Here is a 20,756-nt window from a genome sequence, read left to right on the forward strand (position 1 = left end):
AAGTACCATACAGGCCATGAAGTGATGAAAATTCTATTAAGGTGAGGAAAACAGACCAGGTCTCTTTTGGAGTGGTAGGGGGTGGGGAGGAGGGTTTGTTTTCCCTCCCCTGTTTATTTATTTATTTATTTTTTTTCAAAAACAAAAAAGGCTTTTGGTAATAAAATAACATCTGTTCAGTACGGCTTGTTGTGTGCATGCCTCACTATGAAAAACAGTCTGTGAGAGTTAGGAGCCTGGCCGCCGTGGTGGTCCCTCCCACCCACCGCTCCCACCGCTCCTTCACACTCGCCCCTAAACATAGCTTTCTTTCACCACCCAGCCTAGGGCCTCATCCCCACATTGTTCGTGTAAAAACAATGCCCACAGCGATGTCGGCAGGAAGGCTTGAGAAGAGAGAGAGACAGAGACAGGGTCCTGTGCTCCCCCTCTGCCCCTACGTCAAACCCCAAGAGCTTCATTATTTTGAGCACTGAGGAGACCAGTACTGGGGCACGGTGGGGGGGGGGGTGTCTTTGAATTCACTCAAGGCCTGTCATGAGATGAAATGAACTCTCTTCCCTTCTAACTGGCCATGTCTAACCCCTGCATACACAGCTTGTTCAATAGATGTGGTTTCCTGAGCTCCTGGGGGCCTGGAGTTCTACTTGGGAGGGGATTTGGAGGGGAGCAGGACAGTGGAAAGGAGACAGGGGTGTCGGGGGAGAGTGTGTGTATGCGGGATCACTCAGCCCCTAAGACCGGGTCACCAGGGCCCTGTTTTCTCTTCCAGCACGCTTATCTCTTTACAGCTGTAGCCAAACCATCAGGTCTGTAATGATGGTTTTGATTACAGAGGCCAAGCACAGCTGTGTGTGGTGGGCTGGTGGGCTTGCCCATCCCCCACACCCAGAGAGCCCTTTCCTTCCCCTCCCCGTGCTTGCGGTTTGTCATCTGTTCTCACAGAGCCCCCTTGTATTGGCCTGTGGCTTCCTGTTTCAATCTGATCCAAATTTACCCCGTGAGGCATTTCCCTGCACACACGGACGCTCACGAGGTCCCTCCGCCCCCGCCCTGCCTTGTGAGGAAGGGTGGCAAAGAGGAACAGTCGAGAGTGAATAGGTGTTGGCTGTGATCTTTACACAACCTGGCAGCCGATCCCACAGCTTGTATTAGCTCCACAAGTCGAACAGATGGAACAAATTGACAGAATCGTGTTCGCTCACCCTGGGCTGGAGAAGCAGCTGAGTTACTGTTTGAAGTTGGGAGTTTGAAAGCCTTCTCCTCACTCTGAGTGGGATTTCTGGTTGGATTGAAGAATCCCAGGCTCTAGCACCCAACAGTGGCCTGAGATGGCTAATGAGCCTATGTGTCCCCTCACCCGGCCAGACAGTGCACTGTCTTCCTCTCCTCAGAATAGTCATTGAGGGAGAAGAAAGGGTTTCTCTTTTATGTAAAAGTAAAACATGTAAATTTGCTTCCTAGAAACAAGAATTCCCCTCTTCCGCCTTTGAAGCAGTGATTATCAGCAACCTGACACTCATTCATGAAAAATTGAATAGTGTCACTTGAATCTGAAATAGAAAACAAGTATAATACAGAGTGTTTGAGGTTGATGTCAAGTACTCCCTTCTGCTGGGTGTCCTCAGCCCACCACATCAGGGCCTAGATCATTCCGGTTAAGAATCATAATATCTCATATACATTTGCCTTTTCTAGGACTTCAGGACGCATTTGACAGTGACTGGGAAACTGGGAAAATCATGCCAAACAATTACAAAAATGGATCAGATGATGGGGTCCTTGCCTACAAACTCCTGGTGCAGACCGGCAGCCGCGATAAACCCATCGACATCAGTCAGGTACTGTGGCTGCCCTACATCCTGGGCGTTGCGGAGGGCATCGCTGAGCAGATCTTGGGGCAGCTGCCATCTCAGCCTGCGCCCTCTGGAGACCCGAGGCATCGGGCTGATAGAATGTCGAGTTGGCTCTACTTCACTTCATCCTGTTGGCTGGTTGTGTGACTGCAGGCAAGCCTGTGCCTCAGTCTGCCCGTTTGTCAAGTGGGGTCGTGTGTTACTGCCTGCCTCCACAGCCGTTGTTCCCACCAGGAACCCTCCAGGCAGTGCAGGCTCTTTCAGATACGAGACATGCTGTATTGTGCCATTCTCTTTTGAATTCTAGTGCTTGTTACCATGTTGATCTGGGTTATATTCACACTTAAAAGGATGGTAGCAGTCATTTGAGTGAGCAGAATTTGAGGTGGATGGATGAGTTAGGAAGTCAGAGAGGTTACTAGAAGGATGGGAGGATTGATTGCATTCGTTTCCTCGGGGTCACCCTGGCCCAGCAGGTGGAGAAGGGGGACAGACAGATGGCTCTGCCATGAGTGAAGCAAACAGAATTGCCAGTCCCCGAAACCTGAGAGCGCTCGCCGTTCTGCTCACTTCCCCGGGTAATAAGAGCGGTTTCTAGTTGGTAATCATATTCTCCAACTACATTTGCATCTTCTCTGTGATGCTCGGATTCCAGCATACTCCCTTTTGATTCTTCAGGCAAGTTGGGAGTGTGTTGGGACCCTTCAGATTTCAAATGAGTCCAGCACTACTGCCGGCTCTCCCAGATCCCATTCCCTCTGCTCCTTGTAGCTTGCTTGCTTCCCCCTCAGGCAGAAAACCGTCATGCTAATGATCTTCCCAGCAGCTCTGTTTATTGTCTCTCCTTTTTTGCTGGCATTAAAGGTGACAGATTTACAAAGTACATTGTTCAGAGTTATTATGGAGTGTGAACTTGGTGCTTTATGGCCGCATGCGGCACACTGTCAGGTTTGACAAGGATGTGGGCAGAAGAGCCTGTGGGAGAGATAGCAGGGGGATGCCGGGGGCTGTGCCAGACCTTAGGGACCAGGGACAACTGTGGAGCAAATGTGATTGGGCCAGGCCCCCAGATATCACTTCCTCTGCCTGGGAGGGAGAAAAGCATGCTGCGTGCACGGAGGCCATGAGCCGTGCTATGTAATTCCAGAGACGGCTTGAAGACATGCAGTTGTTACATATCCTGGGGATTAATTGAATCCAGACCCCTGAAATTTCGTTTTGTCACTCGACTGTTTCTTCCTTCACTCTTTCTCTATTAACTGCTGTCACTGGTGTTTTTCATTTTGTTAAGAAGGCCAAACGCATTGGAGTCAGGCCTGAATCTAAAGTAAACAGGAAAAATGTATTTGTTTGTATCAGTATGTGTGTAGTAGATAGAGGGAGTGTAGTATCCCATGGCCTATGATGGGGCTTGCCAAGCGGGACCACCTCTCTCAGAAATAGGGGTACCCAGAAAGACCGTGGCTGTGCATCAGCCCCTTCCACTTCCTGGCGATGGGCATTTTGTGAATACACAGGTCATAGGAGGCTAGTGTTAGCAAAATTTATACAGATGTTGTTTTATTTTTATAGCTCTCCTCCATTTACTGGGTGGCATTTCCTTCAGTGTTAACAGCAGAGGTTAACTGCATACAGACGTGTATGGGGGTTCTTGCCAGGTTTTTTCCTCCTTCTCCTCCTATAAATATGTTTCTCCAGATTGTTCATTCTCTGCCTTGGCTGCAGACAGTCTTTTAGCATTCAGATTTAATTGGTTCGTTCAGTCAATTCCTGGACCATCTGCAGAACTGTGTGTGTGTTAGAAACACACTGATTATTGCATCCTCTGATAAGTGCATTTGGAAAGAAACCAAAGGTGTTCTGACGGGATTTTATTATGCATTCAAAGAGGGGGCATTCTCATCTTTGTTGCAAATGCTGGTGCAGGGCTCTCCTTCCCCAACCCCATTCTGAAAGACCCCTCTTCTCCGCATCTTGCAGTTGACCAAGCAGCGCCTGGTGGATGCACATGGCATCATCAACCCCAGTGCATTCTACATCTACCTGACTGCCTGGGTGAGCAATGACCCTGTGGCTTATGCCGCCTCCCAGGCCAACATCCGGCCTCACCGTCCTGAGTGGGTGCATGACAAAGCTGACTACATGCCCGAAACCAGGCTCAGAAGTAAGTAGCCCTCCACCAGGGTGGGAGCCTCACTCCATTCTCCCAAGCTCGGCCACAGCCCTCGTCTGCTGACGCTACCCAGGGTTCTAAAGTGTAAACAGAACAATCTATTTCTTTGAGTTTAAAACTCTGGGAGATAGATGAGGGTGTGCAATGGAATACAACCCATGCTCTATCACGCTGGGAAATAAGAGTCCCTAATCTCCGTTTGTAGCTTTCACCCTTGGACATCCACCGGGCAGCTCTCTTTCATGCCAGCTGTTCCATGTGAAAGCTGGAGACGCCTCCGGGTTGAGTGTTATTTTACTATTGCAGAGTTTTATCGCTGGGGATTATATGTTTATCTTCACTTTGTCAACTCTGGTGTTGAAGGAATTTTTGGCAAGTTGGGTCATTCCTATAAGCCACCAAGCACCTGTACTCTGTCAAAGCTGTTTAAACCGGAGCAGGATAGTGTGTATACGCAGTGTCCTCTTCCTTTCCCCTCTCAGCCTTGACTTTGAAAGGTGGTCCTGTATGGATTTAATTTGCATTTGTGTTAGAGATGTGAGTAGCTTCCACCTTGGATAGGCCGAGGGAGAGGGAGGACGTGACAAAGAGGACGGGTCCCTTTGCAAACATGGCTGGAGAGGAAGCAGGTTGTGCTTCTCTGTATCTAAACCCCAGAGCCTGGTGGCAAGCAGCCAAGGCTTGTCTTAATGAAAATTTATAGTTGAGATTATAATAGGGCAAATCATGTTTAGCAAGTCAACTGAATGACCCCAAAGGGTCTGGAACACACAACGGCAGTAACTAAATGCTTGTTGTGTAAGGATTTCTTCCCCTGCTGCTGAAGACTTAGCATTGCATTAAAAAAGAAGCATGGAAGGTTTAAGTGTGTTAGATCACTAAAAGGATAAGAAAGTTAAGCGTTTTTCTCAGGAAAGCATGACTTTCGAGTTATTTTGTTCTCATAAGTGAGTGAGTAAAACAGTTTGAACTTCGTATTTTCCCTTGTGTCAGTTGAACAAAAAATGCTCCTGCCATTGAATTCTTAAGTTGTTTAGACCCATTACAAAAGTGACTGCCCCTAGAAGATTAAAATCAAAGGTTAAATGAATACACAGGCCTTAGGCTGCTCCCCTCCACCACCAAAAAAAAACCAAAAAACAAAAAACAAAACAAAACAACAACAAAAAAAAACCTGTTGGTTATTGCTTAAAGCTTTTTTAAACCAAAGATTAAGATTGTAAAGACCAAAGACTGTCCTGCATACTGTTTGTCTTTCACATTGAAAGGAGTGTGGGCAGGGAACTTGGTGACAGGGTCCCTTCCCTGTTGGCTGCCATCGTGGAGCCCGCGGGGTGTGGGTCTGGGCTGGGCAGTGGCTTCTCCCTCCCTGGGTCCCATGGCCCTGAGCCTTCAGCCATGGCCTCTTCCCTCTGTCCCCCTGTCCAGTCCCAGCAGCAGAGCCCATCGAATACGCTCAGTTCCCTTTCTACCTCAATGGCTTGCGGGACACATCTGACTTCGTGGAAGCTATTGAAAAGGTCCGAAGCATCTGCAACAACTACACCAGCCTGGGGCTGTCCAGCTACCCCAACGGCTACCCCTTCCTCTTCTGGGAGCAGTACATTGGCCTCCGCCACTGGCTTCTGTTGTCTGTCAGCGTGGTGCTGGCCTGCACGTTCCTCGTATGCGCCGTCTTCCTCCTGAACCCCTGGACGGCCGGGATCATTGTGAGTTCATATGAAGGGGTTTTGTGCAAGCCAGATTCCTTTCGGCCTGGCTCTTGCTACAGCCGGGAAGTTGTGTTTATGTCTGGGCCTCTGGAGGAGGGTATAGATTGCATCACCCTTGTTATATTTATTCTGTGGGAGGTGGCGAGGTTCATGGTTAGGTAGAGCCTTTAATGGCCTTCATCTTGTGTCTCTTCTCCTACAGCTTTAAACTTGCTGTGTAAAGACAGGGAAGTTTTAAAACACACTTTCTGTAACAGCTCCTAGCATTTATTAAATACAAACACTCTGCATTTATTAAATTCGAATATAACTTATTTATTTATTTTTACTTAAATGGTCCTTTTGTGACTACGTCCCAGACCTAACATAGAGAAGATTCTTCTGAAAAAGGGGCGGGGGACAATTAGAGAAGTTTAGGACAATGGTATATGGGTAAAATGGTTTTTGAGATGGTTTTGTAGTATTGTGTGTGTGCTTTAAAGCTTGGAGGACATTGGTGAACTGGTATTACTAACCTATTTTTTGGTATCCTTCTGTCCAAGTGTAATACTCTCAGATCTGAAGTAAGTTTCATGTAATATCTAATAAAATCATGGCACTGTTTAAACATGAACTGTTTACCATGAACTGTGGTACAGCCTTCAAAATGCCAAAATTATAAAAACAGAGACCAGGTCTCATTTATGTACCATATGTCTGTGCAGCAGGTATGTTAAAGGTAAATGTTTAGTCTGTAGGGGTTTTCATGGTACTTAAGCAATTGACGTTGTCCATCTTTCATTAGCTTATTAAAGAAAGCAAACGGAACTGTTACTGGACCTGTCCTTCCCCTGCCACCACTGCCCACTGCCCCACCCCTGACAAGGAAAGAACAGCCACTCCTCTCCCATCTCTGTAAAGTTGGCTGTTCTAGTTGTATTTTCTTCCCTTTGGCTCAACAAACTCCATAGTCTACCTTCCAGATTTTCTTTCCATCTCTGTGCAAATTTTTACAAGGCAGATGAAAGGCAAATAAGAGCTTTTCCTGGGTTTAACTGCTTGCTGTGTCCACCCGCCTTGCTCCTCATTTCTTCAAAGTGAAAGCGCCTGTAACCTGACCCATGTCAGCTGACCAGAAGTCCCCTTTCTCCCTAGTCATCCTCTCTTAACAGAACAAAAGAAAAGCTTCTATTCACTCCTATCTGCTTTCTTTAGGATGGAGGGTAGGGCACAACCAAAAACTCTGAAGTTTCAATTCTGTTAATTGAAGGATGGTTTTTGATGATTAAGATTAAAACAGAAGGGAATACCTTATTTTAAACTATATTAAATTTGTAGCTAGTTACAAGTCCATGTTTCTGTAATTCTTAGATGACTCAAATGGAATAGTTGTGAAATTTTTTATTTTATATATTTTTGCTTTCTAGAGCAGGCGTATTGGAAAGACCGCTTATGGTAGTAATACCAAACTTTGCCTTTTTGTACTCCTTAAACAAGCTGCTGTCCCAAAGCAGCTATCCCAAAATTGTCCCAAAGTCTCTCTTCTTGGCAGCAGTGCAGTGATTTTGAAAGTAAAGACAGGTGTTCAGAGTAAAAGCAAGTCCATGCTTCCGTTGTATGTGGGTCCTGGCTGTTTCTCTCCCCTTGATCTGGAGTGAGTCCTGTCCTGTCTGTGCCCATCTGCTCATTGCGTGCATTTTCTTAAAGGTGACGGTGCTGGCTTTGATGACAGTCGAGCTCTTTGGCATGATGGGCCTCATTGGAATCAAGCTGAGTGCTGTGCCAGTGGTCATCCTGATCGCTTCTGTCGGCATAGGAGTGGAGTTCACCGTTCACGTTGCTCTGGTATGGGAGACCCCTTCATTGAGAACTTTATGGCAAGGCCAGACATTCATTCTGGCCCTCATTAGTCTCTGGGTTGGGGACCTTTGCGTTTTTTCCAACATCAAGGAACACACGTAACACATGTCATAATGAAGAGGCTTCAGACCACAGGCCTTCCCAGCGAGAAGTGGCTGAAATTTAGGTGGATTCCTTCCCTCTGGGACAGTCTAAGGGCAGGGCATCGAGGTAAAAGGGTTGGCAGTGGGCCGGGAGGGATTCTGCTTATTTGGTGTCATTAGTGTCATGACAGGTCAGTAAGTTGTCAGTTTTGTTCCTGAGTTAGATGGTATGAGTGTGTGTGAGTGTACACAAATACACACATTTTTTAAAACCACAGTTATAAAGAGGAGATAAAGTGAGACCACACTCACAGGCATGGGGCAGCATGACAGAGGAACTGCTTTCTCACCTGAGCCCACCCACCTTCGACCTATTTGCTTCCAAATTCATGAGAGCAGGAAGTACGAGGACCAGGGTTGCTCTCAACAGGATTTTTCCCCTCTCTCTTTCTGTGCCCAGCCTGTGAGCAGGAGGAAGTTAAACGTCAGGGGGAGTCTTTAAACCAAGAGACAAGGGACGCCTAGGTGGCTCAGCAGTTTGGAGCCTGCCTTTGGCCCAGGCTCCCTGCATGGAGCCTGCTTCTCCCTCTGCCTGTGTCTCTGCCTCTCTCTGTGTGTCTCCCATGAATAAATAAATAAATAAATCTTAAAAAAAAAAAAAAACGAGAGACAAACCCATCATGTACATTTATCAGAAAATTACTCAAAAGCCTCTGAGTAGTGTGTGAATTATGTTCTGTCCACACTTGTGCTTATAGCCTAAGTCCTTGAGGGTGTTGGTAGGCACTCAATAAATATATATTGGCTGAAGAAATACTGATGTTGGAATGCCCTAGATAGGAAACCTAGCATTGAACCTGGGTCAAATTACTTTCAGTCTTGCTTTTGCAGTCACTAGAGTTGATTTTCCTTGGGCTCAACACATGGCATGTGCATGTCTGCACGTGTGCATATCCGCACATATGCTCTGTCTTGTACCTTCTTAGTTTCTCCACAAGGAGTCTTTCAGGGGCATTTGCAGGCAGCTTAGAAACTGTAAACTGTGTTTCAGAAAGCATGTTTTGTTGAAGTTGTCCCATTTCAGCAAAAAACTGATAATACAGAACCAGTATTCTCTAGGTTTTGAGCCTACCCAAATTATTTTCCTCCATTGAGCTGGGAGGAGGGAGAGGGGATTTTTTATTTAAAAGAAGAGTTCACAAAAAAAAAAAAAAAAAAAAAAGGAGAGCTCACAGCCTAGGACCTAGAACATAAATAATTCTTAATATCTCCAGAATTGAGAAAACTTTCCATGAGAGTTAAGAATCCACCAGTCCTTTTATTCTGATGCCAGTGAAAACCACTTTTTTTGGTAGCTAGCATTGCAAACAGGAGCATTCTAAAACAGGTTTTCATGGTGGAAGGGAAAACTGCAGCTTGTTGTGGCACTCTGGGCTTTACACATGAGGTGGTACGAACATCAGTGTGCACACCAGTGCTGGATAAACGATTAAGGAATGCTTCCAACGCTCATACAAAATTTAATTCCAAGAATTTAAGGAGTCCCAAAAGCCACCTTGGCTTTGTGAGCAGTAATCCCTGCTCAGTGCTCATAGCCTACACTTTCCTTGAGAGACTGTCCATGTGCAAAATACGGTGTCCTTACCTGAGCATGTATGTGAAGGTCTACTTAAAGTGGGTCGGTGCTGCTCTTTTGGGCTTTGTAAAATGATGGAATAAGGCTGGTGAGGGGCACTATTCTTCTATGAACATCTTGAGAGAATCAGTAGGTTCCTGTCAGTTCCCTGTTCCCCACAACATAAGTTGTATGTGAGATGATGCAACCCAACTTGACCCTTGTTGCCTCATGGCCCACGTATGGCACAAAGTAACATGGTTCCAAACCATCTTGGTGCTTTCCTCCCAAGACAGAAAGGCAATTCTGCTGACCCTAAAGCCTTCCCCACTTCTGAAAGAGTATGTGCTTTCTAGAGCATATGCACTTTAGAGAAAAGTATGAAAACTCATAGTACATTTTTGCATACTTTTCTTTCTTCCTCTGTTCAAGAGAACAACCTGAGTGTTCTTCCACAAGTTACGCAAGGGACGGAGTGTACCCAGTGTGTGGTTGGTCTTGATTTTTAAGGAACTGTGGTCTGCAGAGTTCCCAAGCCTTCTTTTCTCAGCATATCCCAGAGCAGCCTTTTAACTTTCAGGCAGAGAAAGGGCTTGTGCCAGGCTCCTGTTAGGGTCTCACCAAACGGCCAGGCAAGGTTTAATAGTAACTGACTCACATTAACCCAGTCCTGGGTCACCCTGCAAAGCCAACAGTCTGATATGCTGGGGCTCACTCTATAAAGTTGCCATTTGGTATCAAGAGCATTCTTGACCTAGTGGAGCTTTAGGACATGAAGGAGGTGGGGATAGGACCACATAGAGGTAGAACTTTTTGAATTTTGAGTCCTAAGTTTTTCCTGTGACACTTCAATGGCACGTTAGTTTGAACACAGCAAGGGAAATCCTGCCTCATCGTGAGGAAGAAGGTACTTAGCACCCAGTTGCGTGCACCCCTCAGCTGGGCCTGCTTGGTAGTAAGATCTGAACCTTCCACAAAATCGAGAAGGGTGCTCTCATCTTCACTCTGTGGGCCCAGATAAATGCCAGAGATCATGTAGGGTGGGGAGGAAAGCCCAGGGCAGCCACAGCAAGAAAGAAGAGGACATTTTGCTCATTTTTGTATCATTTCTGTTTGGTTTTTAATTTAAAGTAAATATGCTTTCTGTCTTTTTTTGTGGCAGTTCAAGATTTACATCAACACCAAATATGACACGGTATCACGAACAGGTCACATTAGCATAAGTCTAGGTTTGGCGTCTTGAGCCATCCAGATTAAATATTCCAGAAGCTAAAACAGAAGCTGTTCTGAGAAGGTCTGTAGGTCCGGGTGCCCACTCACCTCCCCTTGTCCTTGCGCAGGCTTTCCTGACAGCCATTGGTGATAAGAACCGCAGAGCCGTGCTGGCGCTGGAGCACATGTTCGCGCCCGTCCTGGATGGCGCCGTGTCCACTCTGCTGGGAGTGCTGATGCTGGCGGGCTCGGAGTTTGATTTCATTGTCAGGTAAGCAGGAGGGGAGACGGTTCTCACTCCTAAGAATCATTATCACTCCTGTGATCTCCATTGCATATTTCCTTCTGTATCTGTACGTAGCTGCCTGTCTTCATGGTGACTATACTCTCCCCCACCAGATTTATTTGAGCTATGACCGACACATAAAAATCGTATATTTTTAAGGCATACAATGTGATGTGTGGCTGTACGAATACATTGTGAAATGATCACCACAGTCCATGACTCCACTTCCTATTGAGTTTTTTAACTCAGAGACCTGCTGAGCGGTAGAAGGACAAGCTCTCTTCTAGAGCCATCTTAGGAAACAGCTTGGGGAGGAGAGATGGAGAGTCTGTGACCAGTAGCAAAGAGCTCCACAGCGTGAAACCAGGGGGCCACCCAGTACCCCAGTTCTGACCTTGGTTCCCCTTCACTGACCTCCATTTCTCTTCAAAACGATAGAACACTTACAGATACCTAAAATTGTCAACTATATTTTAGTCTTCTAAGAAGCAGAGGTAGTGTGCCCAGACTTCACATTCAGGTTCTTAGTAAGATGTAGAGAACATTAAATGTGTGAGTTTGGTGTCAAATCTTGGTAATCGAGACCTAGTTTGGATACTTCTTTTTGGATCCCTAGGCAAGAAGTTTCTGGTGGATTTATGAAGAATAAGAGTTTTTGGCTTAGAAAAGGAGTTTTCCCTTCTGAAAAGAATTTGAGAACTGCAGGGAAAGACTATTTTCTTCTCTGCCCCAGTGGGCAGCAGGGCAGCAGAGATTAAGCCTTCCTCGAAGGCATGCCAGAGTTGCATCAGCGTAGTTAGCACAGGGCAAGTGCAGAGGTGGCACAGCTATCACGGTGTGGACCAGAACTTCTCCGACCACATCATGCTTCTGAATCATCCAAGGCTCTGCAAATGCAGCTTGGATGTCGCTAGGGGTAGGGAGGGTGCAGAGCAGAGTTTGTAGTTCCAGCCAGCTCCCAGGTGATACCCATGCCACCGGTCTTCTCAACCCAGCGCCGTTAATCAGCTAACAATCCAATTAGTACATTCTTGTTTGCCAATACCAGGTAAATGTGTGCCTGAATTAGATCAAGCTTTTGGCCTGAGTTTTATTTTCAGCTCTTAACTTGACTTTGACCTTTCCTTTATTTCCATAGCATATGCGTATTTGGGCATTAGTAGATGTTTCTTTATGGGGTAAAACCCCTATGTCAAGGAGAGTTTCTTTTACATGATTTCTTATGAGGTGCTCGTTACACAGTGTTGAGTGAGAAACATGTAACGAGCACCTTGTAAGTGCCATCAAAGGCAGCAGCAAGTAATGTGGACCTCATCCCCCTCCATGTAGCGTACAGTCTTGGAGGGTAGAGGGAGCTGATAGGTGGTGCAGCAGCATGGGGAAATGATGGGTATGATGGGATCTCAGAGCATCTCAGCCTTGCAGGGATGCTGAGTGAGCCACAGTGGGGGTATCTTTGCCAGAATCAGCGCAACCAGCTGGGAACCAGGATGGAGGGCAGAGTCCCACCTCTCCTCTAACCCATGGCTTCCTGTTCTCTCCCAGAGATATCAGGGTTCTTGTTTCAAGCACTTAAAAGGGCTTCCCATTTTCTAGAACTGGATGGATTAACCAGATAAAGCCCTCACTGAGGTCAGCTAAATGAGCAGACATTGTATACACTAAGCCGTCAGAAATCTAATTGGTCTGTTTATTCTACAGTTAGATGGATGGGATGCAAATGTCTTAATGCTGCTGCTGATATATGCTTCAGCCTAAAGTTCCAGCAGTTTACATTAGAGCAAGACATTGGCAGCTTGCTTTTTACTAATGCAGCTCAGAAGTTTCTAGTGTTTACAATAGCTGCGAGGTATTTGTATTTTTATAGGGATTCTCACTCCTTTCATCTAATGTCGAAACATATAGTCATGGCAAAGTTTGATGCCTGTTCTGTTTTATGATCAAGAGGACCATTAACAGATAGATATCTTGCCTTCCTCCCTCACAGAACATCCTGAGCATCCCCCCCCCCCCCGCGCCAATTCTAGCAAAATTGCCCTAGATATCATTAGTTCCAGAAGACATACATTGAGTGGAGCCCACTCCCTCCAGCTGTGTGGAGTGTCCGCCAGCTGCTCTCCTGAGCTGACAGGTTTACCTTGGTATTCATGAAGGATCCCAGACCTTAGCCCTCAGTGGTGGGAAAGCAGGGCCACTTGTGCACTCTCCTCGTCTTCATGGTGCTGTGGCCTTTATGTGTGAATTGGCTGACGCAAAACAAGAGTATTCAGAGATGCTAAATTGTTCAACAAAAGATTGGCCCACAGAGCAGCCCCCTCATTGTGGACCGCCCTCCCCCGCAAATACCCCAGCAACCACAGAATGGGCAGCGTTTTCTTTGGAGAAAGCTGGTTCTTGTGTGCTAAAAAAAGGTTGCAATTGGAGCCGTTTGGTAAAACTGGAACTCACAGAATTCTAGGCAGAAAGTTGTGATTAATGAAAGCCCAGGGAAAGCCTTACCTGATACGCTAGAGACTTAATTAGAGATTCTGCTCTAAGATGCAGAAGCATTTCACAGTGGATTAGCTGCCTGCAGAAGTGGGCTGCTTTTCCTCCTGAGCTAAATTGTTTAAATTCTACACCCTTCACTTCATTTGTTTGCTTCTGCTGGGTTTTCACGGACAGGGCCCCTCTGCATTGTGTTTGTGCTTCCAATCTGCTCAGCAATTCAGCTCACATTCCATATTTTTGTGTTTGTGTAACACATTCATAAATAACATTACATGCCAGGAGATTTCAGCAAATTAACAAACTAATTTTTCTCTTTTCCCTTCACAAACTAACACTTTGGGTTGTGGAATGTAGACCTCGACCTTGTAGTCACAAGGTAAAAAAAGGGGGGAAAAAAACCCCTAATCTCCTGCTGAATTTGAACCACAGTTTTATAACCACCTTTTCAAACATGTGGGCTGTGTTAATTTCTGGTTTTGACATACTACGTAACATTTGGGCACGTGAAGGCTAGATTCATTTACTTTTGTCACAGTGAATGTTCCTGTTTCTCTTTTGTCTTCAAGGTATTTCTTTGCTGTTCTGGCGATCCTAACAATCCTGGGTGTTCTCAACGGGCTGGTTTTGCTGCCAGTCCTTCTGTCCTTCTTCGGACCATATCCTGAGGTCAGTAATTCCCAGGAGTAACGTACCATCCTCAGGCCGCCTGCATGCTGCCCTTCTTAGGGTCACTGTTGATTTAGATACGTAGGTAGAGCAGCATTACTGACTGTTTACCGTTCCAGTAAAAAGTCAACAACAATAGCTTTTTTTCTCTTCAATTTAATAGTTTGGGGGATGTAGTACTCATTTTGGTTCAGTTTGGTCTGGGTATTTTAAACCACTTAAGTGATTGGCAGCCTGAGTCTTGTAGTTCTCTATCAGTGAAGCATTTTCCGCTCAAGATGAGTATCCGGGCTTAAAAAAACAAAAGGGCATAGGCTGCTTCTCAGAGTGTAAAAGCAGAGGGCAGTTCCTTTGCTCCAGCCAATAGGCCTGATGGTCCTCGCGATGGCAGCGTGGGTATGGTGAACATGGGATAGTGGGAGAGGCTGGGGCCATGGGGGGCCAGGTGCAGAGACCCCCAAGTGATACTGTGCTTTGTGCTTTGAATGTGACCAGCAGGTAAATGAATGATAATACTTTTACTGTGGAATCTCCTTAAATAGGTATCTCCAGCCAATGGGCTGAACCGACTGCCCACCCCTTCCCCTGAGCCACCCCCCAGTGTGGTCCGGTTTGCCGTGCCACCCAGCCATGCAAACAATGGGTCTGATTCCTCTGACTCGGAGTACAGTTCTCAGACTACAGTGTCGGGCATCAGTGAAGAGCTTCGGCACTACGAGGCCCAGCAGGGCACCAGGGGCCCTGCCCACCAGGTGATCGTGGAAGCCACAGAAAACCCCGTCTTTGCCCGCTCCACTGTAAGTCACCCAAGGGGCAGCCCCCGCCTCCTCCGAACAGCAATTCCCAGACAGATAGGATTTTAAAATAAAGTAGAGATTAGGTGGAATCATGAAATTGCTATTGTTTGACTCCCTAAACTATAAAAACATCAGTTCCATGTGGTCAGATGTTTTATGGATTGAAAAGGGCAGTGGCCAGTAACATTAGCTATGGGAAGCATAGGTGTGCATCTCATTCAGGCTGAGTACAATTGGAGCTTAAGAGCCAGAGGTAAAGTGTGCTTTGCTGGGACTTCTGTGGTTTTTGGTTGTTTTGTTTTTAAGCTACGTGTCATTTTAGAATAACACTTTTTAAAAATGTAGTGGTATTTTTATTGCCAACAGAGTGATTTTTCTCCTCCCCCTTCTGTTACATTTAAATGCCCTTGGTACAAAATGATTTCAGTTACTGATGCCTAAGACGTTACCACAAGTAGCTGGAGAGAGCAGAGGAGCTCAGCCCTCAGTCATTCAGGAAAACCATGAGAACCCAGGAGCCCCTTCTCAGAGACTCCAAGAGCCATAGCCATGTCCTGCCCTCTCTGTGCTCCCCAGGATAGCCTCAGCTCCCCAGGCCCAGAGCACAGCACACAAAACCCAAGGAAGGTTCTAAGACTTGTATTACTCCAACTGAGGGCCTCCTGCTGTCCCTCCAGGAAATGGGTATTCCAGTCCCAGGCCACAGCAGCCCTAGCATGAAAGAGAGAGAGGCCAACCAAATAACCTAAATTTTCCTCCTCTTACCCCCCGTGACGATGCCTGCTGAGCTGCAGTGTGAATCTGGTTTTGTTCAGCGGGAGCCTAAAAATAGGTACAAGCTGAACGACTTTGAAGTTGGTCACGGTCCTTTTGATTGATGTGGCCACTGTGTTGCTCCATGCTTTGTATAGAGACCCAGAAACCAGATTCCTAACAACCGGACAGAGCAGCGCTGCCCCATAGAACTTTCCGTGATGATGGAAATGCTCCCTCTGTGCTCACCGATATAGTGAGCACTGACCACATGTGGCTGTTGGGCAGTTGAAATGTGGCTAGTGCAGCAAAGGAACTGAATTTGGAATTTTGTTCATTTGAGTGTAAAGAGCCATATGTTCCTAGTGGCTACCGCGTTCAGCAGCGTACATATAGACAGTCCTGCCAATGTACTGCGTTTGGGTGAGCCAGAGCCAGATGTTCAGCAGTTTACAAAGAGGAGGACCTTGGGATCTGACCCTGCAGCACAGGGTGGGGTGGCATGCTGGAGGAGGGAGGCAGCCCCGGTACCTCCAACCACAGCCCTGCATTTATGGGCAGTAGCCATATGTGTCCGGCCAGCTGTGCTAGAGAAGGCCTAGATGCCAGGTCCAAATGAGGCCTTCCTCTGCCACGTCAGGGAGGTTCTAAAAGAACAGGTTTTTCTTTTGTTGGTGGGAGGCCCCGTTGGTTCCCCGAGGCCTCTCCCAGCCATTTGTGGGGTTGACTGAGCACTGGGTGAAGAGCTGTGTGTGGGTGGCCAGCAGGAGCCTGCGCCAAGAAGAGAAGGCTGGGCGCTGCAAGGGGTGATACCCCGCCTGGGGTGAGCGTCCCGCCTGTTGTAACCTGCCCTTGCCCTCTGCAGGTGGTCCATCCCGAAGCGAGACATCACCCACCCTCAAACCCTCGACAGCAGCCCCCCGTGGACTCAGAGCCCCTTCCTCCTGGGCGACCAGGCCAGCAGCCCCGGAGGGAACCCCCCAGAGAAGGCTTGCGGCCGCCCCCCTACAGACCGCGCAGAGACGCTTTCGAAATTTCTACTGACGGGCATCCTGGCCCTGGCAGTAGGGACCGTGCGGGCCCCCGGGGAGCCCGTTCTAACAACCCCCGGCACCCAGTGTTCACTGCCATGGGCAGCTCCGCGCCCAGCTACTGCCAGCCCATCACCACTGTGACGGCCTCGGCGTCCGTGACTGTTGCTGTGCACCCCCCGCCTGCGCCTGGGCCTGGCTCTGCTTGGAACCCCAGAGGAGGACTCTGTCCGGGCTACGGGGACTGCCCGGAGACTGACCACAGGCTATTTGAGGACCCCCACGTGCCTTTTAACGTCCGGTGCGAGAGGAGGGATTCCAAGGTGGAAGTCATAGAGCTGCAGGATGTGGAATGTGAGGAGAGACCCCGGGGCGGTAGCTCCAACTGAGGTGCGTGTGGCAGGTGGGCGGCCCCGGGTGTGTTGGAGGGATGCTCGGGGCAGAGCTCCTTGGGGCTTCTCAGACTGCCTTCTCCAGGAGCCAGACCAAACCCCAGTGACCTCTGATGCCCAAGCTTTGTCATCCTTGGGGAACTGGTCGAGTCCCAAATTGGGTCCCTCATCTTGCAGCTAACCTGGTGAGCGTTAGTGCAAGTTCACAAGGATGCTGGCAGCTGCATCTTTCACCTGGTTTTCAGTCTCTATAAGGCACCATAACAGGTACATATGATGCATAGCTTGGGGAATGGACACATCCATGTCTCTGGCCCTCCAATCACAGAAGGGTTCGCCACCTGTCCCTGGAAGCCCCTCATGCCCTCACTCAGCACCCCCATCCTGATCCTAATGCCGTTGACCAGTTTCCTTGATTTTGTGCTTTCTTAAATATATGGACTCGTAACACCTGTTGCCTCATTTGATTTCTTTTTTCTTTTAAAGGATGAGCAGAATCTGATGCAAAGAGGCCAAAGATTGGAAGCCCCCGACCCCCACCCCCAAACTGCTTGAAGAGAACTGCTTAGAGTTACACAGATGTGCACACCAGAAGAGCAGTTCAGCGTTACTGTAACCGATTGTATTATTTTGTGAAATAGTTCTATAAATATTTAAGAGGTGTACACATATGTAATATACAAAGGAACGAACGGATATAAAGTAGTGTGATGTGGGCCTTCGCCACCACTGCCCCCAGAGCAGGCGGTGGGGAGGCCGCCGCAGGGCCCCTCCCGAATTGTACATGGATCTCTGTGCCACAACCAAGCTTAACTTAGTCTTAAATTTCAGCATATGTTGCTGCTGCTTAAATATTGTATAATTTACCTGTATAATTCTATGCAAATATTGCTTATGTAATAGGATTATTTTGTAAAGATTTCTGTTTAAAATATTTTTAAATTTGCATATCACAACCCTGTGGTAGTATGAAATGTTACTGTTAACTTTCAAACACGCTATGCGTGGTAATTTTGTTGTTTAATGAGCAGATATGAAGAAAGTACATTAACCCCGGTGGCTTCTCCAGGTGTAATTGGATGTGATTCTGTTTGGCTGTGTGTGTGTGAACACGTGCGTGGTTTCCCAATGTACTGTACTGTGATTTTATTTTTTTCTTTTTCTTTTTTTTTTTTTTTTTGTCTCTTTTCACTGTCTGTAATCCTTCATGGGCTCTGCCCTAGTTAGGCTGGAAGAGTCAGGATATCTTTATTGCTTGGTGCTGGTGGAAAGCTAGCCTTGAATGTCGCCTTACCCTTTGCCAGACCTGCTTCAGGTCCAAGGCATCTCTTTCAATCATGGCTGCTATCCAGACACTCCCAATTCATGCCTCAGAGGAGACGGGCTGTGTCACGTGGGTCACTGTGGTGGACATTGGAACCTCAGGATTTAGAGCTAATATCTGTTCATCTTCATTGGTATTAAAGAGTTAGAAGACACATTTAGTGGTGAGCTCCCACCGGGCCACAAACATATACTCTAGAGATGCAGCCTTCATGGTACCTCTTGTCACACACACACACACACACACACACCTTCAAAAGTTTAAGAGCAAATTGCAAATCTTTCAGAAGCAATGACCCTGCTACAAGTAGAAAAACCTGTTAATTCAGCGCCCACTGTCAACCTAGAGGTGATGTTCCGAGTCCCTACGGTTTAAATTCCCCCTCTTCCTAAATTGCATAGTTGGTTGGGGCTTTTTGCATCCATTTGTACCTTCTTTAAAAATAAATAGCATCTAGTGTGGTGATACAGCGTCAGAAGTTCTGATAAGAGCTTCCAAAGGATCCTTCTCAGTGTGCTACTATTAATGTGATGGGTACACACCTCCTAAATCAACGGTGTCCCTCCTCCCAACCTTAGTAGTGTTCTTTCCATGTGACACTGATCAGAGAGCAGGGAGATAGATGGTAATTGCATACACCCCACTGAAGATTGGATATGGAGGCAGATCTCTCAACCAGGCATTATATTTACAGATCTGCTTCTATATCATCATTCGTCTTGCTCTGAGGTTTGGTCTTCCTCCGCTCTCAGCTGGAGACCTGCAAGTGTCGGGGAGGCAGTCGATACCCAGACTAAGCTACTGTAGGAGCACAAATGGCAGCTCCCATTGTGCCCTCATGTTTCACACAGAAAATCTCAGTCAAAAGGCAATGGGCTCCCAGCAGTACCCAGCAGTATAGTGACCTCAGACCCTAAAACTTGCCGCAAAACTGTAAGATACTAATTGGAAGCCACCTGTGGCCACCAGGTGTGTGTGTTCATGTGCCAGGGGCCCCAGTGGGCCCGCCTCTACTGTTCAGAGCCTCTGTCAGCCACACTGTCACCTAACACCTAGCTCTGCTCAGAAAACTTATGTCCTGCATTCAAGAGAGAGATGGTGCAAAATTCTGAGGTCTGCTTCCCTCTGGCGCGTGGCATGCCCTCTTCACTCCTTTCCTGAGCCCAGCTTGTGTGGTGCATGACAGCTTGCATGCCCCCGCTTCTGCACAGTGTAGAACTCTCTCCCATGGTCACATTTGCAAAGGGAGAACTTGGGGACAGGCAGGCAGCCAGAATTTCTCTCTCTCTCTTTTTAAAATAGTTTTATTTTGTCTGTCTTGTTTGTTAATTTGGATGTTTTAATTTTTTAAAAAAATTTTGCTGATATTTATAATTTTGTATCATAAGAATGTTTTCCTACACTATTTGTCATGCCAGTTTATAACAAAAAATGCAGGGATTTTATTTCTATTGGAAACACTATTACAGCTGTTTTACTTTTGAACAGAATTTTTATTTGTATAGAGTGCTTACTAATGTTAAATAGTTCAGAGTATATAACATTTTCATTAAGGACTCATGGTAGGTGTTAGTGTAAGGAGTTTAAAGGAAATAAATATTCAAACTGGGTCTCATTGTCTGCCAGTTTGGGCAGAAATGGGTTTGTGTCATTTCAATTACAAAGATAAAAGTATGCCATATAATTTATTTATATGAAAATTTATTTTTGTAGTGTATATAGTAGTCATCAAGTCTTTTGACAAAAGTATATTTTTAAAGAATTTATATGTGATGAATCCATAATGTCTGGAACTTTGCTGAGACATGAGTGGGGCACACTTTTCATTGTAAAGTACAGCAAGGAAAAGAAAATGTCTAACAGTGTTAAGAGAGTGAGAGATCGAGTAAATATTCATGCGATTGTGAAATATGTATTAGTTACCATTTGTGACCTAGTGTGGTTCTCATTTTAAACCTTGGAAGGCAAAAATGTACAAACTCTCTAAATATTAATGTTCAAACACTGATAGAAATTCTAACATGAATAAAAATAATATAACTTGTTGGTTATGTGTTTGTTCATAGAATTTTTTTTTTCAAAGATTCTACTTGTTTGAGAGAGAGAGCGGGAATGGGGGGAGGAACAGAGGGAGAGGAGGGACAAACAGACTCTGCGCTGAGTGGGGAACCCGACATGGGGCTCAATTCCCGGACCCTGAGATCGTGACCTGAGCAGAAATCAAGAGTTGGACACTTAACTGACTGAGCCACCTGGGCGCCCCTATTCACAGACTGTGTTTTAATTATATTTTACAAAGGCAGTTAGCATGTCAGGCCACCATAAACTTCATTGTTTTGTCTTAGTAACATTGCTAAAGAATCCTTCCTTGTCCTACCTCATGGAAGCATTGTTGATAGAAGAACTGTAGGTTTTTATTTTCCAACATCAAGAGAGTTCCTAAATTATTGTTCAAAATTATATCCTGTCATCTCGTACCAATATTTTTTACGTGATGCCTGATAATTAGAGGGAATATTTATAAAGA

The 20,756-nt window shown here is 46.4% G+C and overlaps 1 protein-coding gene across 11 annotated transcripts in view; it reads left to right on the forward strand.

Annotated features, from left to right (window-relative positions):
- The window catches only part of PTCH1 (patched 1), a 70,598-nt gene extending 50,318 nt beyond the window's left edge, over positions 1–20,280 (forward strand). For 10 of the 11 annotated variants that reach the window (XM_077904082.1, XM_077904064.1, XM_077904111.1 and 7 more), the window contains 9 exons: positions 1,699–1,841; positions 3,837–4,020; positions 5,458–5,738; positions 7,428–7,565; positions 10,619–10,761; positions 13,833–13,932; positions 14,475–14,729; positions 16,348–16,903; positions 17,392–20,280. In XM_077904082.1, the coding sequence (XP_077760208.1) occupies positions 1,699–1,841; positions 3,837–4,020; positions 5,458–5,738; positions 7,428–7,565; positions 10,619–10,761; positions 13,833–13,932; positions 14,475–14,729; positions 16,348–16,902 (1,799 nt within the window). In that variant the 3' untranslated portion in view covers position 16,903; positions 17,392–20,280. Of the gene's footprint in view, positions 1–1,698; positions 1,842–3,836; positions 4,021–5,457; positions 5,739–7,427; positions 7,566–10,618; positions 10,762–13,832; positions 13,933–14,474; positions 14,730–16,347; positions 16,917–17,391 lie in introns of all 11 variants that reach the window. The other variant, XM_077904074.1, reaches the window with a different exon arrangement.
- Positions 20,281–20,756: the final 476 nt, after the last annotated feature.

This window comes from Canis aureus, chromosome 1, assembly GCF_053574225.1.
Source record: "Canis aureus isolate CA01 chromosome 1, VMU_Caureus_v.1.0, whole genome shotgun sequence".
NCBI classification, from domain to species: domain Eukaryota; kingdom Metazoa; phylum Chordata; class Mammalia; order Carnivora; family Canidae; genus Canis; species Canis aureus.